The 26,227-nt window shown below is 42.7% G+C and overlaps 1 protein-coding gene across 6 annotated transcripts in view; it reads right to left on the bottom strand.

Moving 5' to 3' along the window:
* The window catches only part of LOC124002290 (fermitin family homolog 2), an 84,070-nt gene extending 62,971 nt beyond the window's left edge, over positions 1-21,099 (bottom strand). For 3 of the 6 annotated variants that reach the window (XM_046309669.1, XM_046309670.1, XM_046309671.1), the window contains exons 1-2: positions 20,683-21,098; positions 19,781-19,938 (exon numbers count right to left, since the gene is read on the bottom strand). In XM_046309669.1, the coding sequence (XP_046165625.1) occupies positions 19,781-19,937 (157 nt within the window). In that variant the 5' untranslated portion in view covers position 19,938; positions 20,683-21,098. Of the gene's footprint in view, positions 1-19,780; positions 19,939-20,682 lie in introns of all 6 variants that reach the window. The other 3 variants (XM_046309667.1, XM_046309668.1, XM_046309673.1) reach the window with 2 other exon arrangements.
* Between the last annotated feature and the right edge of the window lie 5,128 nt (positions 21,100-26,227).

The raw sequence follows: 26,227 nt of genomic DNA, 5'->3' as shown, positions 1-26,227 counted from the left end.
GAGCCTCCAGCCATGAAAAAGCAGATTGAAGCCTACACACACACACACACACACACACACACACACCTGAAACCCATGGCAAGCCCATCAACAGAGCTCAGTGAAGAATGGATTGCCTATCAGCTGTGTCCAGGGAGCCCTCACCTGCTTGCCAAGTGGAACTTGCTGATTCCTGGAGGGGCCGGAGTGCAAGATTCCCAAGAGTTGCAGAAGTGGCCATGCCCTACATCTACTTCCCAGTCAACTGTGAGAGGAGTTTCAGCAAACACAAGACCCCACTCATAGACAAGTGAGAGGCACTCACCGACCTCAACAGAAAAGTGGCTGACAATCATGTACTTCAATGGAGATGTCTGTGATAGATGGAAACCTTACAATGGACAGACATAGGAGCTCATAAGTTAGTTTCATAGGTTTTGCATATTGCCTAGATTCTTGCATTACTTTTTCATTTATAATGAAACTAATGAAGCACTTGACTTGATTTTTTTTTTTTTAATAGTGCAATGTTGTGTGGCATCATTACAGATTTACTGTTATATCTTATTACATTTGACCTTTAATTTATAAAATACTCAATTAAAATGGAAAAAAATAGAATTTGGGAGATTTTTCCCCCCTAGTCCCTAGATAAACTCAGCAAAAAAAGAAACATCCTCACTGTCAACTGCGTTTATTTTCAGCAAACTTAACATGTGTAAATATTTGTATGAACATAAGATTCAATAACTGAAACTGAACAAGTTCCACAGACATGTGGCTAACAGAAATTGAATAATGTGTCCCTGGATAAGGGGGAAGGGGGGTTAAAATCAAAAGTCAGTCTCTATCTGGTGTGGCCACCAGCTGCATTAAGTACTGCAGTGCATCATCTCCTCATGGACTGCACCAGATTTGCCAGTTCTTGCTGTGAAATGTTAACTCTTCCACCAAGGCACCTGCAAGTTGCCGGACATTTCTGGGGGTGGCCCTAGTCCTCACCCTCCGATCCAACAGGTCCCAGGCGTGCTCAATTGGATTGAGATCCGGGCTCTTCTCTGGCCATGGCAGAACACTGACATTCCTGTTTTGGAGGAAATCATGCACAGAACGAGCAGTGTGGCTGGTGGCATTGTCATGTTGGAGGGTTACGTCAAGATACCACGAGGGAGGTGGATGTCTTCCCTGTAACGCACAGCATTGAGATTGCCTGCAATGCCTGCAATGACAACAAGCTCAGTCCGATGATGCTGTGCCACACTGCCCCAGACAATGACGGACTCTCCACCTCCAAAAATGAACCCCACTCCAGAGTACAGGCCTGGGTGTAACACTCATTCCTTCGATGATAAATGCATTTTGACCACCACCCCTAGTGAGACAAAACCGCGACTCGTCAGTGAAGAGCACTTTGACAGTCCTGCCTGGTCCAGCGCCAGTGGGTTTGTGCCCATAGGTGACGTTGTTGCCAGTGATGTCTGGTGAGGACCTGCCTTACAACAGGCCTGCAAGCCCTCAGTCCAGCCTCTCAGCCTATTGCAGACAGTCTGAGCACTGAGAGGGATTGTGCGTTCCTGGTCTAACTCGGGCAGTTGTTGCCATCCTGTACCGATCCTGTGCAGGTGTTACACATGCTCTGCCACTGCGAGGATAATCAGCTGTATGTCCCGTCTCCCTGTAGCACCGTCTTAGGCGTCTCACAGTACGGACATTGCAATTTATTGCCCTGGCCACATCTGCAGTCCTCGTGCCTCTTTGTAGCATGCCTAATGCATGTACACGCAGATGAGAAGGGACCCTGGGCATTGTTCTTTTGGTGTTTTTCAGAGTCAGTAGAAAGGCTTCTTTAGTGTCCTAAGTTTTCATAACTGTGACCTTAATTGCCTACAGTCTGTAAGCTGTTAGTGTCTTAACGACCGTTCCACAGGTGCATGTTCATTAATTGTTTACGGTTCATTGAACAAGCATGGGAAACGTTACAATGAAGATCTGTGAAGTTATTTGGATTTTTACAAATTATCTTTGAAAGACAGGGTCCTGAAAAAGGGCAGTTTCATTTTTTGCTGAGTTTATAAAGCACTCTGCATGTAATCGTCATTAAGTTGGAAAAATTACAGAAAGACAAGAGACAGCAGCAAACAGCCAGCTCTGCAGGTCTGCTGTGCTTTTAGCTGACAATGTTACAACGTAGCGATTGGTGCTTTGGAAACATGCTCAAGTACCGTTTGTCTGCTTGGAACAGTAAGCGGTTAAACTATCGTAAATAAGTGACAAGCTACACTGGACTATGTACAAACTGATAACAGCATATCAAGGCCACATTTATTGTAGATAGGAACTTTAATAAAGGAAATCTGAGGTAAACGCAGCCAAAATGCCATCTCTGCTATTCACGCAACACAGACCCCGGATCATTGCAACTCTCCCCTCAGGGACAGATACAAGGCCCTCCCCCATGCCCTCCCTTCAGCAAATCAGATCACCCCTTAAATTCTTCTCCTCCCCACCTATATGCAGAAACTTAAACAGGAATCTCCCGTGGTAAGGACTGTTCAACATTGGTCTGACCAACTGATTGTTTTGATCAGGTGGACTGGGATATGTTCCAGGTTGCCTCAGAAATGCAAGGCCTCGCATGAATATTTACAAAATAGAGTTTGAACTTCTGAGTTCACCCCATTAGTTTGCACTGTATAAAACATATCAGTCCCTTGTCAATGCAACAAACCAAAACAAATCTAACTTTGAAAGATGGAGTATGTGATTTTGTTGTAGGCAGAGCCAGAGCTCAAAGGAGTCTAATTCTATTGGCTGGGGTAGCCCACGAGAGGCTTTTCAGATAAACACAGGTTGATATTCTTTGCTAGTTAGCGATTTATTAACCCAGTTTTAGCTAAGTATAGGTCAGCAATGGGGAGTCACTGCTTTCTACAAGAGAACAAAAGGTGAAGGCTACATTTCAAGCGGTCTTTGAAAAGACAGTCAGGTAAAAAGCTTAATGTCTTAAAGGGGTAGTGTTGTATTTTGAGACAATGTGTTGAAATGTGCAAATGAGCCAATAGGCAGAGGGGTACCCTATATTGTCTCATTCGCTGTATGGTAATAATTACTTTTATTTTGTAAAGTGGTTTCTTGCATCATACAGTTTACTCACCTATTTGGCCCATGGCTTAATCATCAATCAACGCCAAGCCATTCAGAATGTAAAAACGTTACTCAAAAAAAGGTCTCATGCAATGTTGGCCTGCAATGAATGCCACATATTGGCTACTGTAGGCTATATCATAGAAATCAAAAGCTAGTTTCACAAGCCACTGTTAACTAGAGTTAGACTTCCAGTCCTTCCACTATGATATCTACTAGCATGCTAGCGGCAATTTGGACAGCAAGTGTGCATAGTCTCAATGCTTATTTTAGCCAAAACCCTTTCCCTCAAATGATCACCATCAGACACACACACACACACACACACACACACACACACACACAGCAAGTGGCCACTCAACTGCAGTAGATTGAACTTCATTTCCCCCGAGCAGTCATACTGAAATAGGATCATATTCTGCATTGTGAATTTACATGAAACTTTATCAATCTTCCTTATAGTTTAACAGAAACGCAAAAACACATTTGCAGTTTAGATTTTGTGGTGACAAACTGTGGCATGCATGTAAAATTGCATTACATGGTGTTGCAGTGTGAGATGCTATTGTGATAGATTGCGTTCAGCCTGGGGACACACAATCCAGAGCTATTTTGTAAATATCCATGTACATCAGAAAAGGCTTTGGTGAAAAGATTGGAGCAAAGCACACATGAAAACTTGTTATGGTAAGACTAGGAGAGATCTTTAGATATTGACTGAAGAGTTCTGATAAAACTGAGCAACACTTTGTACACATTCGTCACCACTCAAGATAGTTTTCCAAGACCACATTTCCTGAGCTCCGTCCTCAGGATCCCAAGGGATGCACGTTTTGGTTTTTGCCCTAGCACTACTCAGCTGATTCAAATGATCAAGGCTTGATGATTAGTTGATTATTTCAATCAGCTGTGTAGTGTTAGGGGAAAAAAAAAACATGCACCCATTGGGGTCCTGAGGACAGAGTTTGGGAAACCCTGGTCTAATATTTTGAGCAAAGTAGGGCTGTGGATTTATAGAGTTTCGTATAAATCTTCCCTCAGTGAAGGATGCATTCTGAAGTATTCCTAGAAAGCCAAAGAGTACATCAACAACACATACAATAAACAACAAAACAGCTGATGACTAGAACAGATCTATTCTTACCATCTCCCTCTGGAGTTTCCTTTGTACTAATGCTGTACAACATTCCAACTTTATTTCTAAATGTGTCTATAGTTTAACCTGGGGTGAATGAGGAAGTACAGTTCCCGCTCAGCTCAGTCAAAACTGTTCGCTGCTCTGGCTCCCCAATGGTGGAACAAACTCCCTCATGACGCCAGGACAGCGGAGTCAATCACCACCTTCCGGAGACACCTGAAACCCCACCTCTTTAAGGAATACCTAGGATAGGATAAAGTAATCCTTCTCACCCCCTCCCCCCTTAAAATATTTAGATGCACTATTGTAAAGTGGTTGTTCCACTGGATGTCATAAGGTGAATGCACCAATTTGTAAGTCGCTCTGGATAAGAGCGTCTGCTAAATGACATAAATGTAAATGTAAATGTAATGAATTTAGACTAACACTTCTGAAGAGCAGGCCAGAGTTGCCAATAACCAATCAGAGTGGTCTTTAATAGTGTATCATGCACTAACATGAAATATAGATATGGTATATCCTTTATATCCCTTTTCTCAGACGCTGAAGTTTCTAATGCTTTCTGATCATGGCTATAAAGGATACAGCTTTTTTATTTTTGCATTTTAGCTCACTCTAACCCTTTTCCTAACCTTAACCTAATTCTCCTAACCTGCTTCGGAAAGTCAAAACTGACTAAATGTGGTTTCTTTCTAGCCATGAACATGGAATCTAGTGTAAACCAGATGGGAGGCAAAGGAAGACGAAGAAGTGAATGAGTTTGATAGTGAGGGAAGACTAAGTTAATTAATAATGTTTTTGGTGACAGCTTTAAATTCAGCATATTTTGCAGTAAGTACTAGGGTAGTGATTTAATCTGTAAACTAGCAAGGAAACTTAGCCTACAATTAAAGCTGGAAGCTACCGGTATCATCTTGCATTGGAAAAAAAAAAAAAAAAAAAGTTCTAGCCTGTATGGACATTGTTTTGCGAAAAGTAAGGAACAGTTTTGACATTTCTACATGCAGTGTTATATTATTCAAGTGTTAACTTCTGTGCAGCATGAGTGGCGACTGGGGAGCTAATGCAGCCCAGACAGCTCTAGCAATGAATGAAGTGGAGAAGGCTCTGTGTGCTATAATGAGGCTGCACTGATTGAGAGGATCAAGTCTGTCTATCACGTGAGACAGTTGACAGAAGTCCTCTGAGACACAGAATAAAAATATTCCAGAACGTGCATCATGTTGTTTTCAAAAAATGCACTAAAGTCACACAGAAAAATATGATCCTGAATACAAAGTGTTGTTTGGGGCAAATCCAATACAACACATTACTGGGTACCACTCTCCATATTTTCAAGCATAGGGGTTGCTTGCATCATGTTATGGGCACGCCTGTAATCATTAAACTCCAGTCCTTTTCAGGATAAAACAATCCAATCTACTTTAAGCGCAGGCAAAATCCTAGAGGAAATGCTGGTTCAGTCTGCTTTCCACCAGACACGGAGATTAATTAACCTAAAACACAAGGCCAAATCTATACTGGAGTTGTTTACCAAGAAGACAGTGAAGGTTCCAGAGTGGCCGAGTTACAGTTGATTTAAATCTGCTAAAAGAAATCTATGCCAATACATGAAAATGTTTGTCTAGCAATAAACAATCAATTTGGCAGAGCTTGAATAATGTTTGAAAGAATAATGGGCACAATCCAGGTGTGGAAAGCTTGTAGAGACAAATCTCTGCCACGGGTGATTCAAACATGTATGACTCAGGGGTTTTTACAAATGTTAGCACTTCGACAGAGTATTTTGTGTATCGTTGAAAAAAGAAAAAAAAAACATTTTAATCCCACTTTGTAACACAACAAAATGTGGAGAAAGTCAAGAGGTGTGAACATGTTCTGAAGACAGGCATCCAGACAGAAAAGACAGGCCATTGGATAGTTATTAATCCTGATGATCGTATTGCCAGGCAGATTAACCCTTCCTCTGGGACACCAGCTAAAAAGACCATGCCCAACAGGACCAGGTCAGGAGGACAGACAGACACGTTCCAGTTAAAGGCCCTAGCTACTGTCCATGGTTGAGCATGCTCCTGATGCTACTAGATGCTAGCACAGAGTCCATGCTCAGCATTCAGCCAGGCAGCAGCTTGTGGATTAGAGGTGGAGCTAGGAGTATCCTGGAGGATTTCCCTCGCAGGCTCACCTAGGCTTTCCCCAAAGATGCAGTGTGTTATGGTGAGGGAGAATCAGTGTAGAAGACCCATGAGCTACCCGAGTCCCAGGATAAGCTCAGAGCTAGGGTTAGAGCTGAGAGAAACACAGACCGAGAGAGAAATAGGGAGAGAGAGAGACTGACCAAGAGGTCCATTTGGTAATTACGATAAGCATTGGGAGAAAAAACACCCAATATAAAATCTACATACAGAATTCTGCAGATATATCCTAAATATCCATAAGAAAGTACAAAATAATGCACGCAGAGCGGAACTCGGAAGATTACCTTTAAATGTAAATATAAAGAGAAGGACACCAACATTTTGGCACCATTTGAAATTAAGCACCAAAACAATTGGAAACCCAAAACAACCCTAATATAATCCAAACACATGGGGAAATTAATCAAATTGTTACAGAAATGAAAACCTATTTGAGAATATGAAACAAAAACACAGAATAAACTAAATTGCTATTTTTCCCTCAAAAGAGAATACAAATGAGCAGAATATCTCTACTCTCAGACAAAACAGAGATTCTCACCATGTACAGGCTCAGACCACTAATTGGCTATAAGAAAGGGAAACCCAAAAAGGAGTGTGGTCATGGCACAACAAAGGAGGTGGAGACAGAAATGCACTTTGTCCTCTACTGTGAGAAATCCTCCCAAATATCCCAATCAATTCCCAACTTCTGTTAATTTACTAATTACATAAAGCTGGGAATTATTCTGGGTAAGGGAGAAACCAAACATTACTGCCAGTATATGAATGCCATAGCCAGTATATGAGTGCCATTAATTCCCCGAAGACAGCGATAGATAGCGAGCGCGACACACAGCGAGCGAGCGAGCGCGACACACAGCGAGCGAGCGAGCGCGACACACAGCGAGCGAGCGCGACACACAGCGAGCGAGCGAGCGCGACACACAGCGAGCGAGCGCGACACACAGCGAGCGAGCGCGACACACAGCGAGCGAGAGATCCAGAACATCCAATCAAAATAAATCAGAATAAACCAAATTACAACAGGGGGCGGCAGGTAGCCCTGTGGTTAGAGTGTTGGACTGGTAAGAGAAAGGTTGCAAGATCGAATCCCCGAGCTGACAAGATAAACATCTTTCGTTCTGCCCCTGAACACGGCTGTTCAGGGGCAGAACCCACTGTTCCTAGGCCGTCATTGAAAATAAGTATTTGTTCTTAACTGACTTGCGTAGTTAAATAAAAGTCTAAAACAAAACTACATTGCTTATTGGGAAACACAAGCAACAGTACACCGTGGCCAACTATTTGACCATAGTTATTGATCAAAACCTTAGAAAAACCTTGACAAGGTACAGGCTCAGTGAGCACAGCCTTGCCATTGAGAAGGGTAGACACAGGAAAACCTGGCTCCCTGTAGAGGAAAGGCTGTGCAACCATTGCACAACAGCAGAACTCGAGAGAGCTGCATTTCCTGACAAAATGTAAAAAATATAAAACAATTAGTGTAATTTCCCCAAATTTGAAAATACCTTTCAAATACCTCTGATGAGAGTAGACTACCCGTCCTGTTGGGGGAGGACGCAGAGAGCTGTGGGTTGGCAGCACACGACATTGCTGCCTGACATAAGATGAGTGACAGTGTCTGACAGACCAATCAACCTTCACATGTCCTTTACTGTATGCTTATTGTATGGTTATTTTGACCCTTGGTTATTGTTGTTACTGTTCCTCCGTTTAACAATTATGATTCTTACTATTTTCATATCGTAAATATCCAAAGCAAGCTTTGGCAATATGTACATTGCTACGTCATGCCAATAAAGCAAATTGAGAGAGCGAGCGAGACAGGTCCGTAAGGGGAGAGGTCTGGCCTTACCTACTGAACATGACCCCTAGGATTTACTGAGTCAGGCCTGTATCAGAGAGATGGGGGTGATGGAGAGATCTGCTGCTGTGGGGGTTATTAGATAACAAACAAGAGGCTCACTCACTCCTCCGAGACTGATAGTTTGTATCCATTGGTGTCATAATCCAAACACAGAAAAACAATGGGTGTGCATCACACTGAAAACAGCTTTATACAATTACATTGCTGGGTTCAGAGTCAGGCCCCACAGTCCAGTCAGTTTTCTAGCCCAGGATAAACGTAGTAGAGCGAGAGAGAAGACATCCATACATCCCCCAAGGCATCAGTGATGGGAGATCTGCCATACTCATGGACAAGCCATCATGCTAATATGATGTCCCCCCCAATATCTGACCAGTATAATTTTCAGAGAAACCATAACCTTGCTTCGCTCACACCTGCCTTCGTAAAAGTATCAAAACCCCCATAGCCTTGGCCGCCATCTCGAAAGTAGGCTGAGCGCTTTCCAATAGGCCCTAGGTTTCCTGGTGTTAACAGGCTAAGGAGTTGCTAGCATAACAAAAGGGTTCTCTGACAGAAGGAAACAGCTGAGTGGGATGGCTAGTTTGGCTAACCAGGTAAACCAGTGACTGCTCCTTGCCACACTTCACTCAAATAAGAGGGACAGGGAATAGGCAGACTGTAGGTACATAGCTCATCCATGAATTTGAAAGTTGTTTCTCCAGGCCAATCTCGCAGCATTGTACCAAAACAGTGGTGGGGTGGCTGTTGTGTTATTGTTTCAACTGTGGATTGCCGCTTTAATGCTTAGCCAGATGTTTCTGATCAGTAAAAGAGATTAAATGAGGGGGAGGAGACAGGGTTTTGGAATGGAATTTAGGCTAGGCACCAAAACAACAATATCAGTTTACTCCATTGACCCACAGGTGCTTGGTGTTTCTCCGACAATGTGGCCGGCAGACAGCTTCCTCCTTGGGCGTAAGGACAGAAGACAGCCAAGCCACCAGGCAGCACTGGGAGAGGACAGAGGTCGGGGACAACAAAAACTACAGTATCAGATTCCAAAAGGAGGAGCCATGAAAGGCCTATCCACTGCATGTTTGAGTTGCCAAACATAATTAAAAGTAGTCTATTGTCCCCAGGGGGGGCAATTCATTTTTCAGCGCATAGTAAAAACACATTGAACACATGACAATAATTATACAAAAAAAACAATACAGCAATATGTATACAGCTAACTGTACTACTACAGCTTATTGAGAAAGTAGCTGGATTTTTAACAGCAAGCAGAACGGTCCAAGAACCGGCAATTCGCTTGAGCTCTGCCATCTTTGGAAACATTTTGAATTAGATTTAGTCTCGATATGGGCAATTCAAGACAATTTGTAGTGTCGTGCTCAGCTTTTGACAAGGTGGTGGTTGTGCAACATTTGTGATTGTGGGAGTAGACCACCACCTCTTGGGAATGGTGGAGGCCGCAAAGTGTGTGTGTGTGTGTGTGTGTGTGTGTGTGTGTGTGTGTGTGTGTGTGTGTGTGTGTGTGTGTGTGTGTGTGTGAGGGGGGGGGGATTTGGAGACTAAATCCCAGCAGGATCTTGCTACTGTAACAGGAAAGCTCTGGGCAGGCCAGGGTTGCTAATTTGCCTAACTACTTCCTGTATGATAGATTAGAGCAGAGTGGGGCTATTGCCTGGCTCAGACAGGCCATCTCTCCCTCTATGGTTGTGAAGGGTTCTGACCAATGGACAAGGCTGCTTCAGGCACGACTCAATCCATGTGCTACCTCTGATTTGTCATGGCAACACGATAGGGAAGATGAAACATGAACAGCTAACAATGCGGGATATTTGAGACATTTCCTGCTCTTTAGGGAGAAAGGGGAGACCATCTGATCATCTTTCTCTTTGTAGGCAGCAAAGACCCTTATTCCAAACCAAAGACAATTCTGGGAAGGCTCTGCATCCGTCCAGAAAGCCCCTAAACACAAGGAGAGCAGAGTGGAGGGGAGGTTAAGAAGCAAAATTACACAGGAAGTCACATCCTGTGATAAATCGCATCCGTTTCCTCACAAACCCCCTGTCCGTGCCATTGTCAAACACAGACCATCTTTCTCTGGGGCCTCATTATAAACATTGCATACCCACAAAATACAGTTGAATTCGGAAGTTTACATACACCTTAGGCAACTACATTTAAACTCAGTTTCACAATTACTGACATTTTATCCTAGTAAAATGTCCCCGTCTTAGGTCAGTTAGGATCACCACTTGATTTTAAGAAATGTGAAATGTCAGAATAATAGTAGAAATAATTATTTCTTTCTTTCATCACATTCGCAGTGGGTCAGAAGTTTACATACGCTCAATTAGTATTTGGTAGCATTGCCTTTAAATTTTTTAACTTGGGTCAAATGTTTCAAGTAGCCTTCCACAATCTTCCCACAATAGGTTGGGTGATTTTTGGCCCATTCCTCCTAACAAAGCTGGTGTAACTGAGGCAGGTTTGTAGGCCTCCTTGCTCACACACGCTTTTTCAGTTCTGCCCACAAATTTTCTATAGGATTGAGGTCAGGGCTTTGTGATGGCCACTCCAATACCTTGACTTTGTTGTCCTTAAGCCATTTTGCCACAACTTTGGAAGTATGCTTGGGGTCATTGTCCATTTGGAAGACCCATTTGCAACCAAGCTTTAACTTGCCGACTGATCTCTTGAGATGTTGCTTCAATATATCCACATCTTTTTCTTTCCTCATGATGCCATCTATTTTGTGAAGTGCAACAGTCCTTCCTGCAGCAAAGCACCCCCACAACATGATGCTGCCACCACCGTGCTTCACAGTTGTGATGGTGTTCTTCGGCTTGCAGGCTTCCCCTTTATCATCCAAACATAACGATGGTCATTATGGCAAAACAGTTCTAGACCAGAGGACATTTCTCCAAAAAAGTACAAATCTTTGTCCCCATGTGCAGTTGCAAACCACAGCCTGGCTTTTTTATAGCAGTTTTGGAGCAGTGGTTTCTTCCTCGCTGAGCAGCCTTTCAGGTTATTTCAATAAAGGACTCATTTTACTGTGGATATAGATACTTTTGTACCCGTTTCCTCCAGCATCTTCACAAGGTCCTTTGCTGTTGTTCTGGGATTGATTTGCACTTGTCGCACCAAAGTACGTTAATCTCTAGGAGACAGAACTGAGCGGTATGGCGGCTGCGTGGTCCCATGGTATTTATACTTGTGCACTATTGTTTGTACATATGAACCTGGTACCTTCAGGCGTTTGGAAATTGCTCCCAAGGATGAACCAGAATTGTGAAGGTCTACAATTATTTTTCTGAAGTCTTGGCTTAGTTATTTTGATTTTTCCATGATGTCAAGCAAAGAGGCACTGAGTTTGAAGGTAGGCCTTGAAATACATCCACAGGTACACCTCCAATTGAGTCAAATGATGTCAATTAGCCTATCAGAAGCTTCTAAAGCCATTTCATAATTTTCTGGAGTTTTCCAAGCTGTTTAAAAGGCACAGCGAACTTTGTGTATGTAAACTTCTGACACACTGGAACTGTGATACAGTGAAATAATCTGTCTGTAAACAATTACTTGCACAAAGTAGATGTCCTAACTGACTTGCCAAAACTATAGCTTGTTCACTCCACAAATGTCTTGTTGAAAAACGAGTTTTAATGACTCCAACCTAAGTGTATGTAAACTTCCGACTTCAACTGTATACATGCGCCAGTTCGCTGCCTTGTGCAAATGTATTTGACATTTTGCAGGATGAAATCTCAAGATGCACTATTTCATTTTCAAGAGAACACTTTTTCCGGCAATGATGAGTTCATATTCCCCAAGTAGCCATACAACAAATTACCACATACATCTCATTTAATTGGGCCTATTATATAGGCTAATATCATTTCAAGTGTTTGCTCTATACATCCGAAAGGGAGCACGGTTGACAACACAGTAGAATTTAACAGGCTACCACTGTAAAATGGCCTAATGTAGTTAAAAAAAACAAATCTGAGTAGACAATGTTTCAGAATTCAGAGACAGTGCAGCATATTTAGGTTCGGGAAACAGTAAATGCGAAACATTGAATTCAAACAATCCGTTTACAGGTCCACAACAATTTGCTATTGTTTTTGTCTTTCAGAAACAGCCAGCTACAGCAAATGACAAGAAAACATTCTGCCAACACCTCCAAAGGCATTTGATCATGTTTGCAATTGCCATTTCCTTTAGACAGCCTACTGTCTTGGCCTAATTCCAATACTTCCGAAGTATACAGCAAATAAGTGCGTTATTATCACCATAAAAAGGTGAATAACAGGCATTATTCATGCAGAGTTATAATGCTCGTTCACAGTTTTTCTGATTTATAACGGGAGATGTGTATGGCGTGTGCCAAGTATGTATGGCATGTGCCAAGTATGTATGGCGTGTGCAGTCTTTTCAGAAACAGCGCATGCAGACATTTAGTTTAAAAATGAACCCAACGTTTATAAATGAAGCACCAAATTGGACAGACTTGTCAGGGGGGAAACTGTCCAAAACACAACGATGTAATTGACCACTCAAACCTCCCATTCTGATTGGAGTACTGGGAAAACTTAGTCACCGCTTTTTAAAGGAAATGTCAGTTGGTTAAGGCCAATACATCTCAAATCGCTAACTAACACCCCCATACTACAAACATACCCAGGCAGACCTTTGCTCTCACTTTCAAATCCAAAATAAATACATCCGACTTTTAAATAGTGTCTACTCATTAAAAAGACAAAATAAAAATAAAATACTTTGACATTGCATACATGGCTTATAAATACCCCCCCCCCCCAAAAAAAAAAAAAAATGTTTTCATGGCGCAGGCTCCTCATACGCAATATATTTTCCAAGAAAGGAGTAGTCGATGGCAGGCACAGAGAAAGAAAGTGAACTAAAGACAGAAAAAAGGGTTAGAGCTGAAGCAGGCAGCAGGAGGTATTGGAATGACGGCACTGCAGTGTCCACATGCCAAACCCTGGAAGTCATTTCCTGCTCCCCAGAAGACTTTTATGGAATTCTAGAGCAGTGGCTCACATCATACACATCCCCACCTCCCCTCTACCCCCTCATCCCCACCTCCCTTCTACCCCCCTCCCCAAGCCCACCTCCCCTTCCTCTGAGTCAGCCCTGCGCCACTATCCCTTACAACACAGCTCTAGGATCAGCTTAACCCCCTCGAATACTAGCCATATGCATTAGGAAGAGGAAGGGAAAACAAAAAATGGCTAGGTGCAGTTGAATCCTACTCCCCTCTCCTCCAAGCTTTCCACCTCCCACAGAAATCACTCAGAGTACTGTGTATTAGTAAAGGAACTTCCCCACAACCCCTAAATCAAATGTTTGGCTTTTCTAACAAACCCTATTCCTGGAACTCTGATACACAACCCAAATACATTGTGCAGGAGAAATCTACAGTGTGTTTGCATACACTTGGAAATGCCCACACTTGTCTATATAAAAGGTCCCACAGTTGACAGTGCATGTCAGAGCGAAAACCAAGCCATGAGGTCGAAGGAATTGTCCGTAGCACTCCGAGACAAGACTGTGTTGAGGCATAGATCTGGGGAAGGGTACCAAAAAAATGTCTGCAGGATTGAAGGTCCCCAAGAACACAGTGGCCTCCATCATTCTTAAATGGAAGAAGACTGGAACCACCAAGACTATTCCTAGAGCAGCCCGCCCAGCCAAACTGAGCAATTGGGGTTGAAGGGCCTTGGTATGGGAGGTGACCAAGAACTGATGGTCATGCTGACAGAGCTCCTCTGTGGAGATGGGAGAACCTTCCTGACAGACAACCATCTCTGCAGCACTCCAATCAGGCCGTTACGGTCGAGTGGCCAGATGAAAGCCACTCCTCAGTAAAAGGAACGGCAGCCCGCTTGGAGTTTGCCAAAAGGCACCTAAAGACTCTCAGACCATGAGAAACAAGATTCTCTGGTATGATGAAACCAAGATTGAACTCTTTGGCCTGAATGCCAAGTGTCACAGCTGGAAGAAACCTGTCACCATCTCTATAGTGAAGCATGGTGGTGGCAGAAATCATGCTGTTGGGATGTTTTTCAACGGCAGGGGCTGGGCGACTAGTCAGGATTGAGGGAAAGATGAACGGAGTAAAGTACAGAGAGAGATCCTTGAAGTCCTGAGCGCTCTGGAGCAGGTTCAGGGACAAAGGTTCACCTTCTAATAGGACAACGACTCTAAGCACACACCCAAGACAAAACACGGGACTCAGAATGTCCTTGAGTGGTCCAGCCAGAGCCAGGACTTGAACCCAATCAAACATCTCTGGAGAGACCTGAAAATAGCTATGCAGCTATGCTGCCCATCCAACCTGACAGAGCTTGAAAGGATCTGCAGAGAAGAATGGGAGAAACTCCCCAAATACCTGTGTGCCTAGCTTACCCAAGACGAGGCTGTAATCACTGCCAAAGGTGCTTCAACAAATTACTGAGGAAAGGGTCTAAATACTTACAGTACCAGTCAAAAGTTTGGACACACCTACTCATTCAAGTTTTTTTCTTCCCTTTGACAATTTTCTACACTGTAGAATAATAGTGACAACATCGAAACTATCACACATGGAATCATGTAATAACCAAAAAGCGTTCAAGTCAAAATATATTTTACATTTGAGATTCTTCAAAGTAGCCACCATTTTCCTTGATGATAGTGTCGCACACTCTTGGCATTCTCTCAATCAGCTTCACCTGTAATTATTTTCCAACAGTCTTTAAGGAGGTCCCACATATGCTGAGCACTTGTTTTCTGATTTTCCTTTACTCTGCGATCCAACTCATTCCAAACCATCTCAACTAGGTTGAGGTTGGGTGATTGTGGAGACCAGGTCATCTGATGCAGCACTCCTTCACTCAACTTGGTTAAATAGCCCTTACACAGCCTGGAGGTGTGTTGGGTCATTGTCCTGTTAAAAAACAAAACGATAGTAGGACTAAGTTTAAACTAGATGGGATGCAGGATGCTGTGGTACCCATGCTGATTAAGTGTGCCTTGAATTCTAAATAAAATCACAGTGTAACCAACATATACCACTCCCACACCTCCTCCTCACTTCCCAGTGAGAACCTCACATGCGGAGATCATCTGTTCACCTACTCTGAGTCTTACAAAGACACAGCGATTGGAATCAAAAATCTCAAATTTGGTCTCATCGGATCAAAGGACAGATTTCCACTGGTCTGATGTATATTGCACATGTTTCTTGGCCCAGGCAAGTCTCATCTTATTATTGGTGTCCTTTAGTGGTGGTTTCTTTGCAGCAATTCAACCATGAAGGCCTGATAAACACAGTATCCTCTGAACAGGTGATGTTGAGATGTGTCTGTTACTTGAACTCTGTGAAGCATTTATTGGGCTGCAATTTCTGAGGCTGGTAACTCTAATGAACTTATCCTCTGCAGCAGAGGTAACTCTGGTTCTTCCTTTCCTGTGGCAGTCCTTCAGAGCTAGTTTCATCATAGCTATTTGATGGTTTTTGCAACTGCACTTGAAGAAACTTTCAAAGTTCTTGAAATTTTCCAGATTGGCTGACCTTCATGTCTTAACGTAACGATGGACTGTTGTTTGTCTTTGCTTATTTGAGCTGTTCTTGCCATAATATGGACTTGGTCTTTTACCGAGTGAGTCTATATTCTGTACCTTGTCACGACAACTGATTGGCTCAAACGCATTAAGGAAAGAAATTCCAGAAATGAACTTTATAGACACGAATGTCTTGGGCGTGGCGTGGCATAGCATTTGGACGGAGCAAGGAGTCTGTGACCATGGCTGGCAAGCGAGCTGCGTCACATACCAACTGTAGCTCAGTTGGTAGAGCATGGTGCTTGTAACGCCAGGGTAGTGGGTTTGATTCCCGGGACCACCCATACGTAGAATGTATGCACACATGACTAAGTCGCTTTGGATAAAAGCGTCCGCTAAATGGCATATATTATTATTATTATTATTATTATTACATATGCCAAAAATAACATTGCGGGACTGTGGTTGTGTTCTAGACCAGTTCTTGCGGGAGCTGGTGGGAGTCGGACAGAAAGCCAGCGGGAGCTGGTGGGAGTCGGACAGAAAGCCAGCGGGAGCTGGTGGGAGTCGGACAGAAAGCCAGCGGGAGCTGGTGGGAGTCGGACAGAAAGCCAGCGGGAGCGGGTGGGAGTCGGACAGAAAGCCAGCGGGAGCGGGTGGGAGTCGGACAGAAAGCCAGCGGGAGCGGGTGGGAGTCGGACAGAAAGCCAGCGGGAGCGGGTGGGAGTCGGACAGAAAGCCAGCGGGAGCTGGTCGGAGTCGGACAGAAAGCCAGCGGGAGCGGGTGGGCGCGGTATGAAAAGCTGCGGGATGAAGAAATCCGTCCCTCACAGACCTCTAGATGTAGGCGATGTCTGGTGTTGAAATGTTCTCACGACGTGGCAAACGATGTTTTACGGTGTGAAACTGAGTAAGTAGATGAAGAGATTGATGCAGCAGCTCATGGTTGAGAGTAAAATCAAGTTGGACCAAGTTGGACAATTAGTGCAACTCATTAACCCGAAGTTGATAGTGAACCATAATCTAATAGAAGTTCTACAGATAAAGCTAGACTTTCTACAATGGTTTATATAATACAGTATGACAATTGTTCTATCTTCATCAAATAAAGCTGACTGCTAATGTTGTTATGTTGGATGTTTGTTTCCCCTTCTTCGATTCCAACAGAAATCTTTCAAAGGAAGCACTCTATTACTCTGTTATTTTTCAATGTCCAAAGCCAGCAGACACAAACAAGTGGAGTAGTGAGTGAGGGGGCAATCAGAGGGGGGTGATCAATTATGCAGCCTTAAATACAGCTCTCCTCTCTGCAGGCTGAAGGAGAATGAAGGCTGTAATCAATAGCAAAGTGCTTTCCTGGCATTTCAGTTTAATCCATCATCCTGGAGCTCCTGCTCCCCATCTGAGACTCAAGAGATAGGAGGAAGGCCACTGCTTATAGAAGTAGATGGAGGGCTGAGGGATAAGACATAGAACACACACAGACAGCACTCGCAAATGGACATGAACAGCACACACACGGACATGCATGATGCAGACATGCCACGACCCACTATATATCAAAACAAACACAATAAATAAGACAATGGCTGGTAAAAAAAACAAGTGCTGTGCTTTGAATGTGAGCTTTGAACAATAACTGAACAATAGCTGTGAAACCATCATGAGAGGTCCTGGGATCTTAATTTAGTATGTGTGTGTGACACAATGAAGCGTAAGGCATGCCAAGAATTGTCCCACAAACAGAAACACAAGGACGTCCTTTGTGTCTGTGACCGATGACATGCATGCCAGAAGTGTGTGGCACCTAAGTTTCCCCCAGCATGTGTGTGTGTGTTCACTACCTTCAAAAAGTGCCATACAAAAGAGCCTGCATACTACAAGACAACTATATGACTCGCATCGCATCCAACCAAACAGCGAATCCATATGTGTACATGTAATTAGAGCACTTGAGAACCGTTCAGAGGGGTCTGTTCTGAACTATTCAACAATGTCACGAGTGAGAAAGGTGGGTGGACGGACTTTGAGGCATGAAAGCAGGTCTCTTACAGTTGGAGAAAAGCACAAAGAGGTGGCGCCTACACCAGTGTCACATGAGAGGGGAGGGGGATGCCCATGTCAGTTTCATCATGTGAGGGTCCCATGCTCCCACTCAAGTTCAAAGCCAACCTGTTGATTTCCACCCAAAACTCTGATCATACTTGATAATCACATTAATGCAACTGACTAACCGGTTTCTCTGTTGGTCATAGGTACAGTATTCCGAGCAACAGGCCAATGTACTGTACCGGAAAAATGTAGTGAGTAATGGTGACTGGAGTGACTAGTCATGTGTGAAGTCTACAGAGGGGCTGGGTTAATGATTACAATCAAAAACAACCTAACTAAACCTATTTTAAAGTGAAAACAATCAATCAACCAGTAAACTGTGGGGAGTGTTTTAGGACAGCCATGACAGCTACTTAAACTTCTCAACCCTCACGTGAGTGTAATCAAAACAAATAATAGTTTAAGAAGTCAATATGACTGGAGTGACTAGTAACTAGTTAGCCCAGCCGCAGTGCTTTTACTGTAATCAAGAGATAATGAAGACACTGGTGATGTTGCCAATGGGGAGTCTTGTGTGAGTCTCCTCACATACAAACTAGGCCTACTCCACTCACATAGTGTTGTTTTGGTTCAGTGTGACCAGAACAACCACCAGTCATGGTCAGCCGAACCAAGCTATTCTAATCCATGGCCATCAAACCACTGGAATCTAGTGTCGATAACTCAAAAGACCAACAGGTAGCCAGAGGTAGTCAGGACCATGCATAATATGATTCCTGCAGACTGAGAAAAGTACCATGAACACACAACCTATTGACTAATATTAAGAGCAGTGAAAGAGTACAATATTTCAACAAGCTGGACAACCCCCTTCAAACACACACACCCTTGTCCTGTAACAAAGAATCCAGGCCTTCAGAAGAGTGAGGATTGCATACACAGCTTCATATAACCACACACATTCATGTCTTCCCACATGGTGCAGCAGCAATGAAGATTATGAGCCTGGTTTAAATGCAGCACAGACGACCACAGGGAACAAAGGCCCCAATTATCCTGAGCTTTAACAGGGGGGCTAAACAGGGAAACAGGCAGGCCAGGGAATAAAACTTTGTGCAATGGAGGAAAGTTGGGTATTCGGGCGCTTTCAACATGCTGTCAAGACCCAAACTGCACTGCCACCATGACCCTTTTCCACCATGAAACAAGTCAGTGTTCCACTGCCTCAAAGAGCTCTTATGCCCACTCTCCATTCAATCTTGTGACATGGCAGCATAATTCCATTGGAAGTGGTTGACTTGATGCTGCTTTTCATGTGCTAGAATATTTGAGATAGTGCGTCCATATAAAACATTTCTGGCTAGATAGATTCTGAATTCACACTTAAGCCAATACAGTAGCCTGCATCTTTCATACAGGTCGCTCACTGGTTACGGTTATCTGTTAATGTGTTTACATGAACTGGCATTCCAGTGGTCAGTTGAGTAACAATGTTTCAAACAAAGATATTTACTGTTCCACAAATATGACACGTTAACTGCTATAGAGAACCCATCTGCAGATGGGAGGTAAAGGGGATAGGGGCTAATGAACATTGCCTCATGACCAACTATGGCCTTCCTCCTCCTTGGTCAACCACAGAAGGAAAACACATGTTGAATAGAAGCATAAAACTACATGGGGAAATAAAAAAACATTGACATAAATCAAAAGGGACAAAACATTATTTATATTCCAAAAGGTTTGAATGATATGGGACATAAAAACAGAACATGTAGGCACATTTCTTTTCAGCAGATCTGTACTAAAAGGAGTGTGACACCATTAAACGTCTCTCACCGAGTTTCTCCGCGAGTTTGAGCATGACCCCACCAACGTGGATCTCGCCAGTGACCCTCAAAGACACATCCCTGTGGAGGTCTGTCACGTGCATCTTCAGTTCCCACGTCCCGTCGGCATAGCAGCCATCGGGCATCCGTATACCGTCCAGCGCCATCCTGCCACAAATCACAACAATTAGGAAAAATTGCCCAATAATAAACATTATTCCATTCAACTGGTACGAAAAATGCAAACCTGTTACACTGGTGCGTGCCGTGCCATAGGCTACATTCATTTAGTTTGTCATTTGCAGGCTGAAAGTGACTTGAGGACGCACAGGACCCTCACCACCATAGCCGATCAGTGTTAGTGTTTTGATTTGGGAAAATGTTGCGCTTCCATAACTTCAACAGTGTGTTTCCTTGAATCTAAGTCAAATGTATAAGTTATCTTATAAGCCATTTGAAGAATGCTTGTGATATCACTATGCTTGTTTGGAATTAACAGAGGACGCAGTCAATTATTCAATAACCAAATGAGAACAAAGGGTAGGCTTCAGGCCTAGTTATGGCAAACAATAACACTTTCCATTTGTGTGTTCACCTGCTTTTTCTAACGGTAAAGAGAGCCATTCAAAATATGAAGTTGATTACGTAAGCAGCCCCATGCAATAACTCCTGAGCACACAATATGGTCAACCAGTAAAACATGCCCATAAATGAACTAAATTAAGTTTCTTTAAGTAAAAAGGAAGTTAAAACACATGAATCCCAATTGATTTACCAGATATAACCAGTCTTTTAATGCGCAGTAGGTGTACAAAACTCAATTCCTAGCAGCAGAGTGAGCAAAATACTGACAAGGCTGCATTTATTGCGAGCTGGGAGGACGAACATTTAAATCAGTTTGTGTCCACTCACCTTCTCAAATACACCAAGCCAAATCCAAAAAGCCACTAAAACTTCCGAGGATTCGATAGTCAACACGTTTTTTTTCTTCTAAATCATGTATCTAGGTCTGTTCAAAGAGAAAATCCCAAAGAACTCGTCCAAGTGAAGTATCCCAAAGGGTCTCCTCAGGCTTCAGCTAATGGAGTCCAGCCGTCTCTTTTTCGCCCTCCCTCTTTCCACCAGATAACGTCACTCATTGCTCCAGCTCCAATCCGTCTTTTCCTTTCAAATAGTGCAGCAGGGACTCTCTCCCGGCAAGATCAGTGCTATCTGGGATCCTTGGAACGTCCCTATGCCACTGAAGTTTAAATATAAAATGGTAAGGGTAGGAGTTAAGGTTAGGGTAGGGACGCCCCAAGGAATCCGGATAGCACGACCCGACCGGTCATCCCCCCTGCTCCTACTATTCTTTCTTTATCAGTCATTGGAAGGGAAATGTTACAATGTGACGCGAGAAATTACGCACGTAATTTATCATTTTTATTACAATCGGGTCCGTTTCTCGCTGGTATTTTCTTGCCACTAGGCTTGGAGTTTCAATTATGTCCCCAAATACACTCTTCTTTAGAAATACATTGGAAAAATTAAAACTATGATATTGTCTGTCGTTTTATTCCATGCTTTCATTCAAAACTGACTAATTTGAGGAAATGTCAACAGTTTGGTAGGGAATAACAAGGGCATATCCGCTGCTGCATGCCTTTTATGGAAATAGTATGGAGCTTGCGGTGGTACATCCGGTGACCGCTACGGGGCCTACAGAATTGCACACAATAACTAATTTAAAAAACACGTTCTAAAGTCCCATCCAACTATCAAATCCAGAGACGGAGCCCACTGGTCTAAAATACAATGTTGCACTATGTCGCTCTCACTGTAAATATGTTACAAAGTGTCCAGTGTCCAGTCTTAAATACGATTTGGATAGGCCTAGCTACTGCTCATTAATTTAAATTAATAAGGTGTAATGGCTATTCATGTGTAATTACATTATTCTGACATGCAAACATTTGGAAAGAAGACATCTGGGAGACTATGAGGAAAGGATCAGAAGATAGGAGTTACATAGCTTAGAATACACAAGATCAAGCACACACAAAATAACATTTTTTAAATTTCATTTTGAAAGTCATCTTTTATTGACAAGCTATACGTGAATTATTGATGACTATAGCTGGAAACACATCAGATGGCTTCCACACCGTAAACAATATCAGCAAAAAATTTGAATGATAGACCTACAACAAGAAATGGGCAGCTGTTTTAGTAAGTGGTGTCAAGTGTGGTCACGGGACGTTTCCAAATGTCCCTAAACCTCTCCAAAGGGGCATATGTCTGTAAATGAGATAATCCCAGTGCTATTACATATTTGCAATCCCTAAATGTTATTTGTTCTGTATAAAAACACAATTTCTACCATATCAACCTCACGGGTGTTATGGGTATCCAGGGTACATTCAAGTGTCCTTTCAATCTCTCCAAAGTGTCCCGAATGTGGTAATTGCACTTTTTTTCCACACTGGATGTTAAAAGGTTCTACCCCTTGCTTTGTCCCACCCAGGTCAACTGCATAGCCCTGGAAAGCATATTTCATTGACTACAATACTGTCAAGGTGCCAAAGTAGCCACTCCCGTGGAATGGATGCCTACAGCGCATAAGAGGGCAACGTCATATTTTTGATGCACAAAGATATATAGTCACTCCGTGGACATTCGATGTTGCCACTAAGTCATACACCAATAACATTGGTAATAGGCTAGATCTGTTCCTACCAGCCTCAGGATTAATTTGATACCTCCACTGTAGCTATTGCTCAAACACAGACTAAATCGACGTTTACTGTACCTTGTAAGATGTTTGTAGATAATGTAGCATAAAATAAAGATTTTTACTCTGGGGACTGGTGATCAATAACGGTAGGTCACAGGCAAACAAATAAAATATCCTCATGATCTGTGGAGTCCCGGCTTTCGGTGAGTGTCAACGTATTCAGTGTTTATTTAGTTTATGCTTCACAACGAAAACCGAAATGTAGGTAGCAATCATCCTGAAATGAGGTCATCGGCTCAGCCTGCCCTTATACATTTGTTTGCCCATATATGGTAGTAAGTCACAACAAAGATTTGAAGGCACCGATCAATAGCCAAGATACTCAGCTTTCCGCAGACACCCTGCTTTTGCAGATGGGGGGGGGCTAACGTTCTCATACCAGAATGAATTGTATAAAAAACAATATCTAATAGGGTCCCCAAATATGGGGAATATACATTTAAGAGGTTTTGAATCGAATGTAAACTGTATCATTCCAGGCATTGTTATTGGTTTTCCTGAAATTATGTTCTACCCTCTCTTATCAGACTGACATTTTCTGTTCATTATTTTTCTTGAAGCATAGCTAAATCAAATAAAGAGAAAACTCTCGCCCCTGTCTTTTCATTTCTGATACATCATTCCAAGACCAACATGAGTGTATTGTACACAGCGGGCCTACAGTTTGAGTCTTTAGCCTAAATGATGAGAAGATTAACAGGCACGAGTAATGGACGATTGAAGGGCAGAAGAATCAACCCCCTATTGAAATAAAACCCTGTTGACTCTGTATGGATACCTAGCTATTAGTCATTATAAACAAAATAAAGCACATATCAATGTGTGGAATTTGTGTTTTTCTATCCACACACACTGACTCCACCACTCTAGAGAATGACATATTTATCCAAACTACTTGTTGATGTGCACTCAAAGCCATAGACAGACAAATGGCTAGTTTGGCAAAGATTGAGTTGGTATCATTTTTTCCCCCATTGCATCTGCTCTTCTGCACAGCAGCATGCACTCCTGCTCCAAGTGGTCAGGGGCAAGGCATGAATCATCTGGGTTTCTGGCTCTCATCTAGTGTTCTGCTCTTACTAGCTCCAGCAAAGGAATTTGGGCCTCAGACTATGGTCTGCATCAAAGCGATTTATAACCTCTCTCCTGCTGCTCTGAACCCCTAGTCAGAGTCTGGCAGCCAACCCATTGCCTTTTATAGGCTCTGTTTAATTGCAGCGTAAACATTTGGAATCAGATGCAGCGGAGCCAGGAGTGGGGACTGGTGCTGCAGAGCAGGAGATAGTACTCTTATACCAACTGTACTGTCTGCGTCAGGTTTCCCTGTAGTGTCTGACTTTCACAACACTGGTCTAGTGTCGATCTTGAATTGTGGTGGCATTTACGTCCCTTGCTTTTGTAAACATGAAAAACCCTTTCAAATTATTAAGTTAAAACAGTTGAATATACACAAAAAAGTGTATCAAAGATATAACCGTTACATTTGTTTTTAACCTTTATTTAAGTCAGTTAAGAACATCCTTATTTCCAATGACAGCCTACCGGGGAACAGTGTGTTAACTGCCTTGTTCAGGGGCAGAACGGCAGATTTTTTCCTTGGCAGCTCGGGGATTCGATCCAGCAACCTTTCGGTTACTGGCCCAAAGCTCTAACCACTAGGCTACAACAACGCACAACCTTCATACCGCACAACTTTCTATTTATGCATTTTTAAAGTACTTAGTGTAAGCGTATTGGCTTGTCCCAGTAGTGATGTAGTCGTGACAAGTTTGGGGATTTAAAGAACCCTAAAATGTCTCACTGGTGTTACCATAATCAGTGTTAGTACTTCTACGGGTGGCACACTGCTATCATAATGGTAAACATGATTTAAAGTCATTAAGCTGCCATATTAGTTGATTTAGACAGGAAGACATACCCAAATACAAATAGAGAAAAAAAGTTACATTTTTCAAAAAATGCCATGCCCAAATGCCAAAGCAATTCAGGAACGACCAGTCACGAAAAATAATCTCAATCAAATCCAGACAGTCAATTACTGATGTGGAACTTGTACTGTATCCTCTAATGAAGTTCACAACAGTGTCTGTAATCAAGTGGATATGGCAGTGTCCAATGGAAATGTGTAACTTAGTACTTAAATGACACAATCCTGGCAAACAGTCCTAGATATGGACATAAGCACTTAGCTAGAAAGTATATTACAGCGGTATAGCATGGTGTACAGACAGTCTTAATATTCACTGCCAAAGTATTTGCATGTGATTTAACTAGGAGTTAGTACTGGACAAAATAAATGAAGGGTCGAACAAATACATCACTCTATAAATCCTTTGTAATAGCTCAGATATACAGAACACCGCAGGGCTGATCAGTAACTGACTCATGCTAATTCCTGCCTCATTGTTAGTGGAGAGAGGAAATGGACTTGGGAGAGGTCTCTGATGACCAGATGGTCAACGGGAGCCATTGATTTAGAGGAACTCATGGGGAGGATTGCCATCTTGTGGCAAACCCTAGAATCAATGGTATTGCCATTTTTTTTGCCATGGGTATTGCAGTCCAGTGTTTGTTGCATTCACTTAACTTTTAACTAATCCCAACTCTGCTTTACAGATATTGTTTAAGTGCACTTGGATTCAACTACTGTACCAATCTATATACATAAAACGTGTTACCCGATATCTTCAATCACACAAAGCTCTATTCATAAACTATCAATCAGCTATTGTGGTGTGGTTGGGAAGTCTGTGCAGTGCAGAGGAAAGAATTTGATCTAAGGTTCAAAGAAAACAAATAGCAGTATAGTGCTCCAACAGAACCTGGATACTAGCGAATCGTTCCTGCTTAATATTTTGACAATATCTTCCTCCCTCAGCCTCGTCCCAGACCCCCCTTCCACACATTTTAGCACTTCTCATTCAGACGTCCAGAGGTCAGTACAGACCTTCCTCTCAGATATCATCATTGGGACATGACAGAACAACTTTAAAAAGAAGCAGATGGGAGAGTACAGAATAAAATAAGAAAAATGTTTTAATAAAATAAAATGTTTTGGATGGCAGTTTGATTACAGGCATGGTGGGTTATTGAACAGCTCTAGGGAGTCACTTTTCCAGCAGAAAGTCAAAGTAACAGTCTTCCTGAAAAAGGTTGAGTTCATACAGTAGACTCAGACAATGCAGACATTCCAAGATGGTACTTCTCATTCTGTGGACATAATCTGAAAGGCAAGAGCTCTGGGGCATATCATTAGGTGGAAATTGTTTTGTAACAGGAAAACAAGGCAGTACTATCAGAACTTATCTAATAAGAACACTGACGTCTATATTTCATACTGTATTCTACAGTGTGCCCTACTGAACACAACCGGTTTGACAGATGATCCCTTAGGGTTCAAAGGTGAACCAAAGCTCTCAATCTGTGGGCGACTGTGATAGACCAGCTAGCTACTGTACTTTGACTTCCCTGTGGCTTCACTAAATGTTCAGAGCTGAGATGGTCAGACAATATAACAGACATATCCCTGAGGTTTGTGAAACCTCCCTGACAAGAGAGTCCCAAGACCATTATCAAAACAGAACAAAAAACAGAATGTGCACATCAAACTATTTAAACTCATTTCTTCAGCCAATATATTTCCTAACACAGTTGACATTCGGTGCTTGCCTGTATTTGAATAAG

Source organism: Oncorhynchus gorbuscha, linkage group LG17, assembly GCF_021184085.1.
Source record: "Oncorhynchus gorbuscha isolate QuinsamMale2020 ecotype Even-year linkage group LG17, OgorEven_v1.0, whole genome shotgun sequence".
NCBI classification, from domain to species: Eukaryota; Metazoa; Chordata; class Actinopteri; order Salmoniformes; family Salmonidae; genus Oncorhynchus; species Oncorhynchus gorbuscha.
Note: the sequence above shows the minus strand (reverse complement) of the source record. Positions and strands in the feature narration are given on the sequence as shown.